The 14,888-nt window shown below is 39.5% G+C and overlaps 1 protein-coding gene across 9 annotated transcripts in view; it reads left to right on the top strand.

Annotated features, from left to right (window-relative positions):
- Positions 1–11,794: 11,794 nt before the first annotated feature.
- Positions 11,795–14,888, top strand: part of LOC116047038 (major histocompatibility complex class I-related gene protein-like) — a 52,219-nt gene continuing 49,125 nt past the window's right edge. For 2 of the 9 annotated variants that reach the window (XM_035991684.1, XM_035991683.1), the window contains exons 1-2: positions 11,795–11,949; positions 14,504–14,773. In XM_035991684.1, coding sequence (XP_035847577.1) covers positions 11,901–11,949; positions 14,504–14,773 — 319 coding nt within the window. In that variant the 5' untranslated portion in view covers positions 11,795–11,900. The remainder of the gene's footprint in view (positions 11,950–14,503; positions 14,774–14,888) is intronic. The other 7 variants (XM_035991681.1, XM_031295524.2, XM_031295525.2 and 4 more) reach the window with 4 other exon arrangements.

The following is a 14,888-nucleotide window of genomic DNA, read 5'->3' as shown; positions in this document are numbered from 1 at the left end:
TTTACTTTAAGTTAAAAGTTAACAAACATTGTAAAGCACCAACAGAGACTGAGCTTGATGATGATATGATGATAATGTATAGGTAAAGTAAGAAAGGGTAAAATATACTTATTGTAAACGTTAGTAAATGATTGATTATGGGAATCGTGAAAAGGTGACAAAGTTCATTTCATTTTGTTATAGCTTTAGTGCGTAACTTTTTGATTTAATGAACCGTCCGTTACATCAAGCCAATTGCGAAATGCGTTTGCTACAAAAGCTAATTAAGACTAAGCAGCTCAGTAATGTCTATGTTCAGAATATTGTGGTCTCCGGTGATTTCCCAAGCAGAAACTCGAGTGAAGATAAGTTTCCTCTTCTTCATCATGTTTTTTAATCCTCTGTGCCCTCCTTGGTTACTAGCAACTGCATGGAGCAGGTTGGGGCTGTGCGCCATCACAGAGGGCTGTATCATGTGGATGTGCCACAGTGTTGTTGTCATTACTTAAATCCCTCATTTGGGGGGGAGATAGAAACTACCACTACAGCTTTATTTCCAACTTTGACAAACTGAAATGATTTGTGTTCTCTTTCTTGTTTCAGCCAAACCCCTCCACAATGTGATTAGAACTGTTTTTATTCTATTGTCTGTTCGACATGCTGTTATACCAGGGGTGTTTAACGCAAACAGATCGTGAGTAAGCCATGGAATTATAAATTAGTACTTATTTTCTCACTCATGGATTTTCCTCTGCGAACAGAGAGACCAAACAATGACTGTTTTACATGACCTGGAAGTACTGTAAGTGGGAGTAATAATACATGTATTACTAGAAATATTGATTTTGTGGTCAGCATACATATACATTTTCTTGCATGGATTGTTGAGTCAGAGTGGAAGATCAAAATAATTCACTAACCTTTCCTCAAATAGAGAAATTTGCTAAATATAAAGACCAATACAATTAAATAAAACTGAAGGGGAAGTTTAAGTTTAATTTTCTTTCATTCATATAGCCCCTTAATAAACAAGTTTGCACCAAAGTGCTTCACAAAGATGAAAACAGATGTTAGAAGCATATATAAAACAAGCTCTTGGGTTGGGGCTGCGGTTGCTAATGTCCATCAAGTTGTGAGTCAGGTCATTGATTTGAAAGCTGGAGCATGTTCTCTTGTTCTGGATTAAACATCAGATGCTAACGTGTTCAGAGGCTGGGAAATACTGAACACCTTTTGGTGATCTCAGAGTTTAATCTGAAAGACCAGCCTCTGGACATCTGCATCAAGCCTCTGTTTATATAAGAACAGCTCGTCACAGTGGGTTGTTCCTTACAGCTCCTGACAACAGCTCTGAGCCTCTGAGCTCCTGATAACTGATCCAGAACCTGAGTTACAACACATCCTGCACTCGTAAAGCAGTAACTCTTCACATCTCCAGTTAACAACACCTGAAATGATAAGCTTTCCGCAACAAACCTTTATTGAAGACCCTAAAAAACTTGCTTTAGAAATCTGAGTATAACTGAACATGAAAAGGGGTCATGAAGCAACAAAAGAAAAAGGTTTTAAATTTCTTATTAGGATTTTGAACAAATGTTGATTGTCGCTATGTGGATTGTATCTTTAGGGTGAAGTATAGGTGTGTGTGTGTAATTAAGATCCGTTCTATATGAAGGTTCTATCTCAAACATTCAGTTCATATACTCTATACTGTCACTATATAACTATTTGTACTCTATCTAGATATGCCTATGTTTGGTCTTATAGATAAACTACTGAACATGTATGAACCTCCAAGAAGTGAGGTATACAATGTCCTCTCTGGTGTTTGACAACTTGACAACACATCCTGATAGTTAGCTTAATTAAAGAAAAATGTTGTGTACATGTTCTGATTATATTTTGGAGCGGAAAACTGTTGTCAGAGTAAGTATGTGAAACTTCTGACTCAGATTTATAAGAGTTTAAAACTTTCTAGTTAACTAAGGCAGAAGTCAGAAGCGGTTTTCTGGACTCCCGGGCTTGATCTTTCAGTCCACTCAACCGTTGTTACAACCGGTCTCTGTAGGGGAAAGGAAGCAGCACAGAGGCTGTTAGAGTCGACATTAGACTTATTTATTCAGGAGCAAGAACTAAATGGAAAGTCACCTCGTAAAAGAAGCAAGTACATGTGGTGTGAATATACAATTGTTTTAGACGTTAGCAGCAGACAAGCCCAAACACGAGCTTAGTGGAAGCATGCAGGAAGGTAACAGGAGACTCAGATGAAAACCGTTTCCACAGAACCAAACTGTCTAAAAATCTCTGTTGGTCAAGTTAAGTCTCTTCCAGATGTTGTTACCTCAGCAACGCTCATCAGATCTCACTGTATCCAAAACATTTAAATATGATTTATGAATTTACACCTTACCACTTTATCAGAAAAACAGAGAAACAGAACACGGTTTTGTTATGAGTTATCCAGTCTACAGGACTGACAAACCTGTAGCATCATTCACCAGGGAAACACACCTCATACTGATGTGAAACTTCACGTTAATTAAACCAGAAACAACTTTTTGGAATGAAAGCTGAGCGGAGCTTCCAGCTCTACTCTTTTAAAAAACAGAGGTATTTATAACTTGCTCCTCTTTCTTGTTTTTTATCCTCCCGGTCAATGACAGTTAAGTCTTAACTTTAAACCCTTTGTTCATTTCCTGTAGAGCTGATACTTCCTAACACAGCCTTGTTCTGTTTCGCTAGAGACTCAGTCATTAAGTTACAACGTGTTGGATGGTGAAGATGTTATAACATCCTTCAAACACAAAATACATAAAGTAACTGTAACTCGGTATTTTCACGATATTTAACATGAAACTGAGTAAACATATCTTGTGTCTGTGAAGTGCGTGTGAACTGAGAAGTAGTTCTTTTTCAGGAAGACTTCATGAGGTGTGCCTGTGAGTGAGAGTTATTGGAAACGGGCCGCATCATGCTTCATTGTTGAAGACACAGTTGAATGATCATCCTTAAATAGGAAGAGGGCTTTGATAACGCTTTACTGCTTAGGAATTGACAACCAGTTATCCAACAGAATGCAGCTACTAACTGTGTGTCTGACAGGGAACCACTCGCCTCAGGCTTCTCTTCACGTGCCTATCTCTGAGTCCCAACTAGTTACAGGAACAGCGTGAAATAGTTTCAGTTCAGACCAATACGTGTATACTGCATACAATCATGACGCAAATATTGATAAATGAACACTAAATCCGGTTCCTTTGTATTCTCTACTGTCTCTTACAGCTAAGATTAAAGAGATCCAGACTCGAATAAGTTCCGAGTCACACTCAATGCTTTGAAACTATTTTGGCATCCGATAATATGCCTTAACAAAACTGTGTTTACCGGACATTACGATCATGGAATGTAGGACCCTCAGAAAGTCACAGGAGACCGTTAAAGTGGTCAGTGTAACTTCTAACATATTTAAACTGTTTCTGGATACAGTGATGATCTATAAGCGTTGCTGAAGTACAACATCGGAGAGAGTGTGCAGCTGGTCTGCAGGCCCTTGGAGAAGATCACTACAGCAGCTACCACTAAATCCAGAAGAGAAGCAACCAGAATGAACACTCATTATTTTATATATATCGTGATCATTACACCAGTGCTAAAATGCTTGTGTGACTAGGTTCACATGGACTTATGGATTCATCATGTTTTTCCTATTTGATAACGATTTGCGTAAGTTTTATCAACCTGAACATACACAATAAAAGATAAACTTACATTTTTTAGTTAAAGTGTGAGGATGAAAGAACACTGCAATCAAAGTCTTCCATTTTGTTGGTTTAGTGAGGAGTGAGTCTTGAGGCTCAGAGTGTCTTTCCTTATGTTACCACTAGAGAGCAACAGAACTCTGACTGAGTCGCTGTGAGAGAAGTCAGCACAGAGAAACACGCTGCTAGAACATTAATCAACCAGCTCCAGCAATTTCAGTTGGGTTTCTTACGTTCATTTTCAAACGTCCTCAGACACGTCTTTATCAAACCAAGATGAAAAAGTTCCTTTTGTTGCTTCTCTTTTGTCACGTCCTCATCTCAAGGTAAGATCACATTTTAAATCTTTATTTCACTTTTCACTCAGCTCAGCATTTCAAACACACTTGTTCCACTCATTAGTGTCACTTTTACCTCGAATACAGTACATCATATTCCCCATGAGGTGATGATAATGTTTTTATATTTATACTCTATATACATAATCTTTAATATATATATATATATATATATTATATAACATTTCCCATTTTTTTCTATCTATCATGTGATCATCTAGTGTCTTTTTGCCCTCCTCACAGAGGACCCTGGGTACTCAGTCCCCTTTTTCCCCCAGTCCAACGCCCCTGAACATAAAGACAAATGGATCACTTTAACAGCGCTTCAACCAAGTGGAGGAGCAGTATTTATTCATGTTACATTTAACTTTTCCGGCCAAACGGTAGAGTGACCGAAGCTCATTTCCACCCTGAGATAATGAATTTAAAACATCAATAGTCACATATCTTCACAATACACACACACATACAGAGATAGGAAATACAAGATATTTCCTTTCATTCACCATCAGATAATTGGAGTTTGACTAAAGTCTTAATGCAAGATCCATGCTTTGTTGTCTAATATAAATATAACTTACTTACTTACTTACTCACTTAATATTGATCATTCACATTCATGTAAGTGTCTTGAGTACCATGAACAGCACTCTATAATATAGTGAATTATTATTTTTAATACTGCTTTATTAAAGGCAACTCCGGGCATTTTTAAACTTATCTTGATCACTATACGTATGTGAGTACTGTCGATAGCAAAAAAACGAGCCATTGGTGCTAGCAACGTGAGCGCTGCAGCTAATGCTGAGCTCCCACTTAGCTAAAACGGCATTTTTGGGGGCATGAAATAAGAGTGCCCATGTGAATATAAAAGCTTAAATGGAATACTTAAATTAAATCTCAATAGATCATTTTATTTTAGCCTTTCCCCCTTTATAATCTTTTCAATTTTCATCTGACTTTATCTTTTGAAATTTACGTTTACATTTGACATTGACATTTAAGATTTACCTTTACATCGATTAACATTAAGCTTTTCATTTAGAAGTGACAGGTGTCAATTTAACTGAGGAGGCGTGGCCCAACGGCTGGTGGGGGTGCTGAACCACTTCCAGCTGACAGCGGGGGCTGGAGTATACTGATGACCGGTAGCAAGCGTCTTCTGAGCATGTCATTGGCCATACATTTTTGTAAAACTGCCCCATATTCAACTGTACACAGTTAATTTCTCGCATAAACAGTCTCAGAATGAATTTAGTGGTGAAATAGCAGACGAAAAAAACAATCACATTACTTATGCATGATTTTTCCTATAGCGTAGTAAAATAATCCTATTTTTAATTTTATCTTGCTTCGTTTTCTCTTCGGACTTTCAATTTGAATTATGAATATATATCCTCCTACCTTTGTGCCTCTAACAGACACAAAATGCATTAAATGTCTGTGCAACGTGAACAGGGCCCTTACATGACAAATTGCCCTAGTTTAGAGTCTCTTTCTCGCTCTCGTCTCTTTCTCTCTCTCTCTCTCTCTCTGCGTCTCCTCCTCGTCTCCTCCTCTCTCTCTCTCTCTCTCCTCCCTCCTCTCTCTCTCTCCTCGTCCACATTCTCCAGAGGATGAGTGGCTGTGAGTGGGACGATGAGACTGGATTTGTGATGTGTTTTTTGCAGTTTGTTTTATGATGAGAAGACTCCTAGCATTCGACCTGAAGACAGAGACATGGATCGCTCTGAAACCACAGGCTGACGTCATCACCAAACTGAGATGGAATGCTGAGAAATCTAAAAATAAACACCATTTTCTTCACTCATATTTTATCCGAATGGCAGAAGATGTATGTGGACTACTGCAAGTCCTCTGCTGAGAAAAGGTAGAATCACTTTCCTGATGTGTTTCATGAACACAACATGTTCATACAGTCTGCTCAACTGAACGTGCCATTTTATTATCACTCCAATCAGTCTGACTCACCTCTTTTGGCCGTTTCCTGTGGTGGTTATGATCTACCCTCCTCAATCATAGACTGACAAGTAGAGTGCTCTGACATTACTTTCTATCATAGCCAATGACAGCCAGTGCCAGTTAGCAATACGGTAAGTCAGTTTAACTGCATTGACAGTGGTCTGTCAGTTGTCTGTTTGTCCTTCAGCTGTTACAGACGACTGGAGGCTGTACAATACTTGTACATATATCATGGTCCCCAGAGAATCAATTGTAAAAACTTTGAACCTCTGATTTTCAGCTAACGCCATCATCAGGTCCAATGCTTCTGTTTAATCCAGCTATTTTTTATTTAATTGTTATTTAGATAGGGCCCAGTGCATATTATGACATCCATACAAGTTACCTACACAATGTAAATAGCTAGAGTTCGCACCATAGCTAGTTTTCATTATTGTCCCCAGCTGATAAAACATAAAAACAGTAACAAGCATGCAACACCCTCATAATTTGATTTATGACCAATACCTGCTAAACTAATGACATCTCTCAGCCTCAGCTGTACTGTTAGCGCTATGAGGAAATATTAGATGCTAACATCAGAACGAGATATAGACCTGCCAAACATCAACATGCTGGTAAATGAGCTCAAAGCGTCGCTGTACTCAGAACAACCTCAGAGCTGCTAGCATGGCTTTAAACTCTTAGGTTTGTTGTTTGATGTTTATTTACTTATTTATTTTACTTGGAAGAATTTTCACAACTTCTGTTAACAATTCCCTATTGTATTTTTCTTCATTTTTCTTTTTCCGTTGTTTTCTTTCCTTTCACCTTTCTCATCTCTCTCTCTCTCTCTCTCTCTCTGTGAGATTGAGAAACAAGAAAAAAAATGTTTTCTCAAACATTCAAGAGCATCTCAGTGCCATTACTACTAGCGCTCAGCCCTATGTCCTGGCTGTTGAGTTAGAAGAATGCAATCCACCAGTTCTTCATCATTCTCAACAAGAATGCCATACCTTGCAGGTCACCCTCTTCTCTTGCTGCTTTTGACGAACTATTTAAGGCACATTTTGTGTTTGGCACATCCTACAACACCATGCTCCACAACATGTACACTTTCGTCCAAACCACAGTGTACAACATCGATGTTGGCAAGGTCAAGGAGAGTCCTCGTGTTGCTGAAGTCAGGGCGAGGTTACTTCACTAGTGCTTGAAGTTTCTCCTCGAACATGAAGTGTTTTGTTTGTCAGGCTGAGTTATCTAGTTCAAATATGCTTGTTAGACATTACGATTAGTTCATGGTTACTTGCTTTGAAAAAATCTCAGGCTTAATGTGCTCAGACTGGATGTGGCTGTGTGTTTGGTACGTTTTCTGGTTTTAGGAAACATTTAAACACAAAACACACTGAGTATATTGACCAACAGGTTGACCCTGTGTTTATTTAAGCAGCATTGGAGAGGCAGTGACCACTAATGTAGAGGAGACAGCTACAACGTCATGGACAGTTAATGAACACGAGGTAGCCACATCTACTCTGTTGAAAAGTCCAACAGGAGCACTCTAGCTATGTGTGCCTCTGCTGTTGCACAACTAAAAGCAGCTGGATTAGTCAATCTACTGTAAATAGTTTTGTTTCCTCCATGGAAGAAGTGTTTTTTTTAGATTCATAGTCAAGCTAAAGATGCAGCTTTGCAGTGCTTATCTCCACAGGACACAGAAAATAAGAACAGAATAGAACAATCTTTGCAAAAGTTGGAATACCCCTTCACACCCTTAAAGGACCACGCCGACTTATTGGGACTTCAGCTTATTCCCCGTATCTCCCCAGAGTTAGATAAGTCCATACATACCCTTCTCATCTCCGTGCATGCTGTAACGCTGTCTGACAGCTCCACCGTAGCTTAGCCTAGCACAGAACATGCAGGTGAATGGTTCCAGTAATCCTACTGCTCCGAATTGTGACAAAAGTGACAAAATAACGCCAACATGTTCCTATTTACATGTTGTGATTTGTAGAGTCACAGCGTGTACAAAAACAACGTAACATGAGACACAGCCATCTTCTAACTGTAAACAAACCGGGAACTACATTCTCAGACAGGCTTGCTACAAAGCAAATCATTCTGCCCAGTACTATATTCTTCCGCCTGAGAATATAGTTCCCGGTTTGTGTACGGTTAGAAGATGGCTGTGTCTCATGTTATGTTGTTTTTTTGTACACGCTGTGACTCTACAAATCACAACATGTAAATAGGAACATGTTGGCGTTATTTTGTCATTATTGGGAGCAGTAGGATTACTGGAACCATTCACCTGCATGTTACGTGCTGGCCTGATGCCGCTGGAACCGTCAGACGCGTTACAACACGCACGGAGATGAGAAGGTATGTATCGTCTTGTCTAACTCTGGGGGTTACGGTGATAAGCTAAATTCCCAATAAGTCGGCGTGTTCCTTTACATTCAGAAGCTAAACGAAATAAACATTTCAAAGAGAAATGGGGAATCGTAGAACCTGTTGAAAGGTGCTTGGCATGAGATTTGACAGCAGAAGAAACAAACAACTGGGACATACGATCAGGTTGTTGTAACTGACAAGTTTGCATATATTCCTATTTTAGAAACACTAAAGGCATTTTTCAAAACCCAGACTGCAGACATGTTCAAACCCAGGCACATGCCCAAGGAAGGTGTGTATGCAGACTTGAGAGATGCCGCCTATTTTAAAAACAGTCCCTTATTCTCTATAGAAAAGATACCTTACAGATACAGCTATTTTATGACGACTTTGAAACAGCAAACCCCTTGGGTCTAAAAAGGGTATACACAAATTAGGTGCTGTATATTTTACTTTAAGGAATTTTCCCCCAATCTTTAATTCATCATTGATAAATATTCATTTATGTGCTCTTTCCATGCGCAGGACATCAAGCGTTATGGTTTTAATTTGATACTTGAGCCACTTGTCAGTGATCTTAAAGTACTCGAGACAGAGGACTTAAAGTTCCCAGATTGAAAGATGTGATTCACGGTACCATCGTTCAGGTCACTGGTGAGAATCTTGGGTTGCATGGTTTGTTTGGCTTTGTGGAGTCATTTGGGCCACGGTATTGTTGTCGTTTCTGTCTCCTTGAGAAAGATCGTTTTCAAACTGTGTTCTGTGAAGATGATCCAGAAGTTGTACTACGAACTATCGAGATGCACAAACTGCACTGTCAACTTACAAACAGATCCTACACTACCTCATATATATGGTGTCAAACGCATTTGTCTGTTGAATTCACTACAGTATTTTAATACAGCCAACAATTTTTCTGTAGATATAATGCACGATATTTTAGAAGGAGTTGCTCAGTTTGAAGTCAAACTTGTCCTGCAGTACATTAAGGAAAACTTCCTAAAAGCTGAACAACTGGCTGGTAGAATACATGCTTTTGACTATGGTTACAATCAGCAGCGAAACCGTCCACCTAGAGTAAAGTTGTTTGATGGAAGTAATGATTTGGGGTTGAATGCTATACAGTCTTGGTGCTTATTACGTAATATTCCTTTGCTATTTGGTGATTTAATACAGTCCGATGACCAGCACTGGCGTCTTCTACTTTTGCTTCTACACATTGTTAACATTGTATTTTCACCAGTCCTTACAGAAGGCATGACCATTTACCTCAAACATTTAATCATTGATCATCATCAGCTCTTCAAGCAGTTGTTTCCTGCAATCAATCTCTTACCAAAGCATCACTTCATGATTCATTACCCTCGTAATATAAAAACATCGGCCCAGTTCTGCACATGTGGTGCATGTGTTATGAAGCTAACATAATTTTTTAAGAAGCAATTAAAAAGCTTTAAAAATGTAACAAAAACATTAGCCAAAAGCACCAAAGTTGTATGGCAATGTATCGAGAGTCCTTTAGCAAGAAAAGATTAACTTTAGGTCCAGAGAAGATGGGGACACTTGGAGAGCTCAAACAAGGTCCCGAGATTGCTTTCAAATTTGGGGCTGTATTGTCTACCCAGTGTGTTTCTGCCAAGTGGATAAAACATCATGGTACAGAGTACCGCCGTGACTTCATTATCTGTACTGAGGTAGTATTTGAGATGCCTGTATTTTGTAAAATCAAAATTATTGCTGTGAAAGATGACTGTGTATTGCTCTGTGGAAAACTGATGGAAACAATGTGTTTTGATCACCATTACTATGCCTTTAAGGTCAGGATGCATCCAGACAGGGTTCAAAAGGTGATCAAGATTAATGAGCTGTGTTACTTTAAACCTTTTGATGTTCAAATGAAGTACGGAACGACAGATTCCTCCTTGTATGTTGTTCCCTATTGCCATTTTATGGAGACCTAAGGTCAATGTTTTAAAAAGGGATTTGTATTCTTCATATTTTAGCCTGACATAGTTGAGCTGATAATAAAAATTTGAAATGCATTATTTTGTGGTAAGTTGTGATCTTTACTCACTTAATGGTGTATTTGGTGTAACTTGACACTAAAAAAAAAGTGTAAAATTAATACTGCTGAGATTTATTTCCGTGACACTATACAGTGTTAGAATTTGACTCTATTTGAGCTTGTTTTTCACTGCAAGATAGTCAATTATCAACACAATAGTGTGTAACATCAACACTTATCAGAGTTATTTACCCTTGAGTGTCAACTTTTAATAACTCCGTGCAGTGTTAAACTGGACTGGAATCAAACTCAATCAGAGTTGATTTGTTATTGTAGAAGAGTAAATGATCAACTCTTCCAAGGGTAATATTTACACTCTCCAGTGTTATTTAACCTTTAGTGTACAATTAAAATAACACTATTCAGTGTAAGCGAGTGTTACATTTTTACTCTATTTAGAGTTAATTTAACTCTAAAATTTTAACACTATGAAAAGAGTCAATTTAACACTAATTCAGGGTGGGACCAAATACACTCAGGAATAGTGTTAAATATAACTCTTTAAGTGTTACTTTAACACTTCAAAATTTACTGTGTAGCAGCGTGGTAAAATAATACTTTTTAATTTTATCTTGCTTCGTTTTCTCTTCGGACTTTCAATTTGAATTATGAATAAATATATCCTCCATACCTTTGTGCCTCTTAACAGACACAAAATGCAATTAAAATGTCTGTGCAACATGAACAGGGCCCTTACATGACAAATTGCCCGGAGTTTAGAGTCTCTCTCTCTCTCTCTCTCTCTCTCTCTCTCTCTCTCTCTCTCTCTCTCTCTCTCTCTCTCTCTCTCTGAAGACGAGCTGGTCGAAGTAGAGATCATGGCCAAAGAGGGTAATACCGGAATAGGAAGTGACTGAAAGATGTGTTTAGTTACTTCAGTTGTCCTGAAGTTCATGATTTATTGATTTGTCACCTTTCTGATGCTGTGTGTAAGACTACTGTTTGATATCTCCCTCAGCCTTTATTTCAGAGACACATTTGTACAGTTGACTGCTGTCTTAAGACTGATGCAAACTACACCATTTCACAGAGCAGTTAACAGCTAACCAACAGCTTCCTCCTTTTTTATTCTGTTCCTGCGAGAGTCAGCACTATCATGATGGTTCGGCCAACAAGTACAAATATATAGGAAGTGCTTTGGGGTCCTTCTGTAAGTAGTTTGAATTATGTCTTTCTAGTGTGCGTCGCCGCGTGTCTCAGTTATTCTCCTCTCTTCTTATCCCAGTGATGTACCGATCACAAAGTTTAACTGTAAAACTTTCAGAACTGGCAAACTGACCGGATCATTTTCTGAATCACCAGTGACGTTTAACACCCGCCCAGCACTCATCAGAACAGAGACCCTCCCTCCTCGGAGAAAACACACAGAATACAGAACAGCTGAACCAGCTCGGTCCTCAGACACGTCTTTATCAAAACAAGATGAAAAAGTTCCTGTTGTTGCTTCTCTTCTGTCACGTCTCATCTCCAGGTAAGATCACATTTTAATTCTTTACTTTACTTTGAACTCAGCTCTGTGTTTAGTTTCTGTGTAGCTCTGGAACACAGCTGGAGTTTATCCTAGTGCATTTTCGTGTCCCAAATTATTTTCCAAAAACTGAGCGTCCCAAATGATGAGGGTCTTATTTGAGACAGGTTAGTTTTTTTTTTCTCCAAAAACTGAGTATCCCAAAAGCTCCCATAAAGCTACCATCTGCGGGATTATGACTGAACGCCTCTAGATCAGAATCCCTCCCAGACGTAGCGATACCCATGCGCCTAAGTGCGTCGGTTGGTCTGGAGTAGCCCGGGTCCTCGGTTCCGGGTGAGCAGACCCGTTCCTGACCGGGTCTGGGTGCGGCCGGAAAAGCGCCATAGTGTTTATAAAACGAGTTTTGAGGGGTGGGGGTTAGGCAAGTAGGCCTATCATGATTTATTTAGGCTACACTGTAAATTGTGGCAACTGTGTGTATGTGCCGGGAAAACATTTGGCCTCATTCTGTTTCGCCACAAGAACTCTGCCAGATAAGACTGAAATAACTCAGCTGTTGTTCCGTGCTGCCGCCTGCGCTTCTTCTTTGCGCGCATCCATGTGTTCTCGATGTTTTGCGTGTTGACTGTGGGGTCATCGGGGTCTACAAAGTTGCGCTGACGGACAATGACGTCGTGGCTTATGTGACTTTCCGTGAAGAACGACTTATTTCGAACGGACCTTGTGAAGCCGTGGTCACGGCAGGGCCACCTGAAGCCGTCTTCACCCTTTCCAGACGCACCAGTCGCGCTTGGTGATGGCCAGCGGTGCACTCCGTCGCATTGGCATCCCCACACGGACAGCGAACAGCTGTCTGTGGCGGGACGCCCACACCAAAGTCGCTGTCCGTGTGGGGAGTTCGGGAATTAGCCCACTCCTCCCCTTTAATAAGAACAGGGTCGCCCTGCCATTTTTAATGCACATTTGCAACAAAATTACTTTTGAGCAGCAAACTTTAGTCACGCGCACATTAATTACTATAAAACACCTGTTAAACCGCACAGGTGGTTTAGCAGGTTCATAATTAAGGACATTGGGCCTCATTCACCAACTGTTCTTACGAAGAAATGTGTTCTTAAACCCCACTTATGCACTTTTTACGAAGATTCTGACATTCACTAATGTTTTCTTGTCTTGGATTTGTTCTTAGCTAAGAACAAAATCTCCGAACACTCAAGAGCACTCTTACGCACATTTGAGTGATGACAATTTGCTCCAAATAATTGGTTACTGCATTTGATTTAATTCTACAGTCGTTTACAATGATAGTATCGTAATGTAGGTATAATGTATTTCTGATCATTTGTTGAAAAAAAAAATCATTATTATTATCATCATCAAACTGATTAAATCCTGCGTTACTTGGTGATTAATCGCGCTATTTATAGGGCCAAAATGCAGTGGTGGAATGTAACAAATTCTTCGTTACTGTACTTAAGTAGGCTACATTTTCCACGTATCTGTAGGCCTACTTTACTTAAGTTGAATCAATAGTGCATACTTTTGACTTTTACTTCGTTACATTTTGCAGCAATTATCTATCCTTTCTACTCCACTACATTTCTACAACGTTCCGTTACATTTTCCGATCAGTTTTTCCTCCTAACAAAACGTCTTCCTGGCCGTCACAAGTTTGTCTCACCAGTGAAGTTTGGTTTCCATAGATTTGGGGCACCGCCGATCCTCCAAGCCGGCTCCGGTGCCCCAGAGCCCGGGTGCAGCGCCGCTGACCCTCGGTAATACAGCCTCCGGTAAAAGTGAAAATGTAAAATGTTTGTTTTTTATTATTCCCGTTTTTAAATCATAGTTGCTATCTATTTCTCTCCACACACAGCGTCGTTTACTCCTCCGCCAGGCAGCGTAATATCTTATTTATTTGGCTGGACCTCTTCACATCTCCCCATTTTCACTTGCATGGTTAAAGAAAATAAAACCGTCTTAAAATACATCCATGAATAAAACCAACCGCATTCCGATTCTAACAACATATTTCCGTTTTATGCTGGTTAGGATAGGAACTTCTTTTAAAAGCCAGGCCTTGTTTGTGGTAGTGGACATCTTCTACTTTTACTAAAGTAAATATGTATCTGGTTATTTGTATTTTTACTTAAGTACTGAGATTCAGTACTTCCTCCACCACTGCAATGTACAAGTCATCTGCGACTCCGACAACCATCTCTTGAACGCAGTCTCCCGCTTCCCAGGAGGTGCACAAGTGCCATGTCCTTATATGGGAATTTGCGGGGCGTTTTGTTATGCTAATTAGGAACAACCGGCACGCGCGTTCAATTACGAAGACGTGGGATTCATCAATCCTAAGAATACAGGTGCAAACAATTCTGCTGTTTAAGAACACATCATGAATGCGACATAAACTTTTCTTAAGAACATATTTAAGAGAAAACTTAGGAAGATATTGGTGAATGAGGCCCATTGTGTGTGACACTAAACTGCACTATATCATAATGATATGAGTCTATTTATACTGAATCTATAAACCTGTTTTGTCTTGCAGTGAAACACTCACTCAAGTTATTCTTCACTGGATCTTCTGGAGTCCCAAACTTCCCAGAGTTTGTGGTTGCTGCAGTGATTGATGAACTGCTGGTGGCTTACTGCGACAGCAACAAAAAGATAATCGAAACAAAACAGGACTGGATGAAAACATTTTTAGAAAACAATCCTCAGTATTTGGAAATGTACACTAAAGAGTGTCTTGAGAGTCAGCCTAACTTCTTCAAAGTCTGGATTAATCGCATGAAGCAGCGCTTCAACCAAACTGGAGGTAATATTTCACTATTTACTGCTGAACTGTTGCACATCTTAATTGTATATTAAAGTACGGTGGCTGACAGGGGCAAACGCCCTGCAACTTAAAGGAATACGCCACAGTTTGTTGA

The sequence above is a fragment of the Sander lucioperca genome, chromosome 14 (genome assembly GCF_008315115.2).
Source record: "Sander lucioperca isolate FBNREF2018 chromosome 14, SLUC_FBN_1.2, whole genome shotgun sequence".
Lineage (NCBI taxonomy): Eukaryota > Metazoa > Chordata > Actinopteri > Perciformes > Percidae > Sander > Sander lucioperca.
Note: the sequence above shows the minus strand (reverse complement) of the source record. Positions and strands in the feature narration are given on the sequence as shown.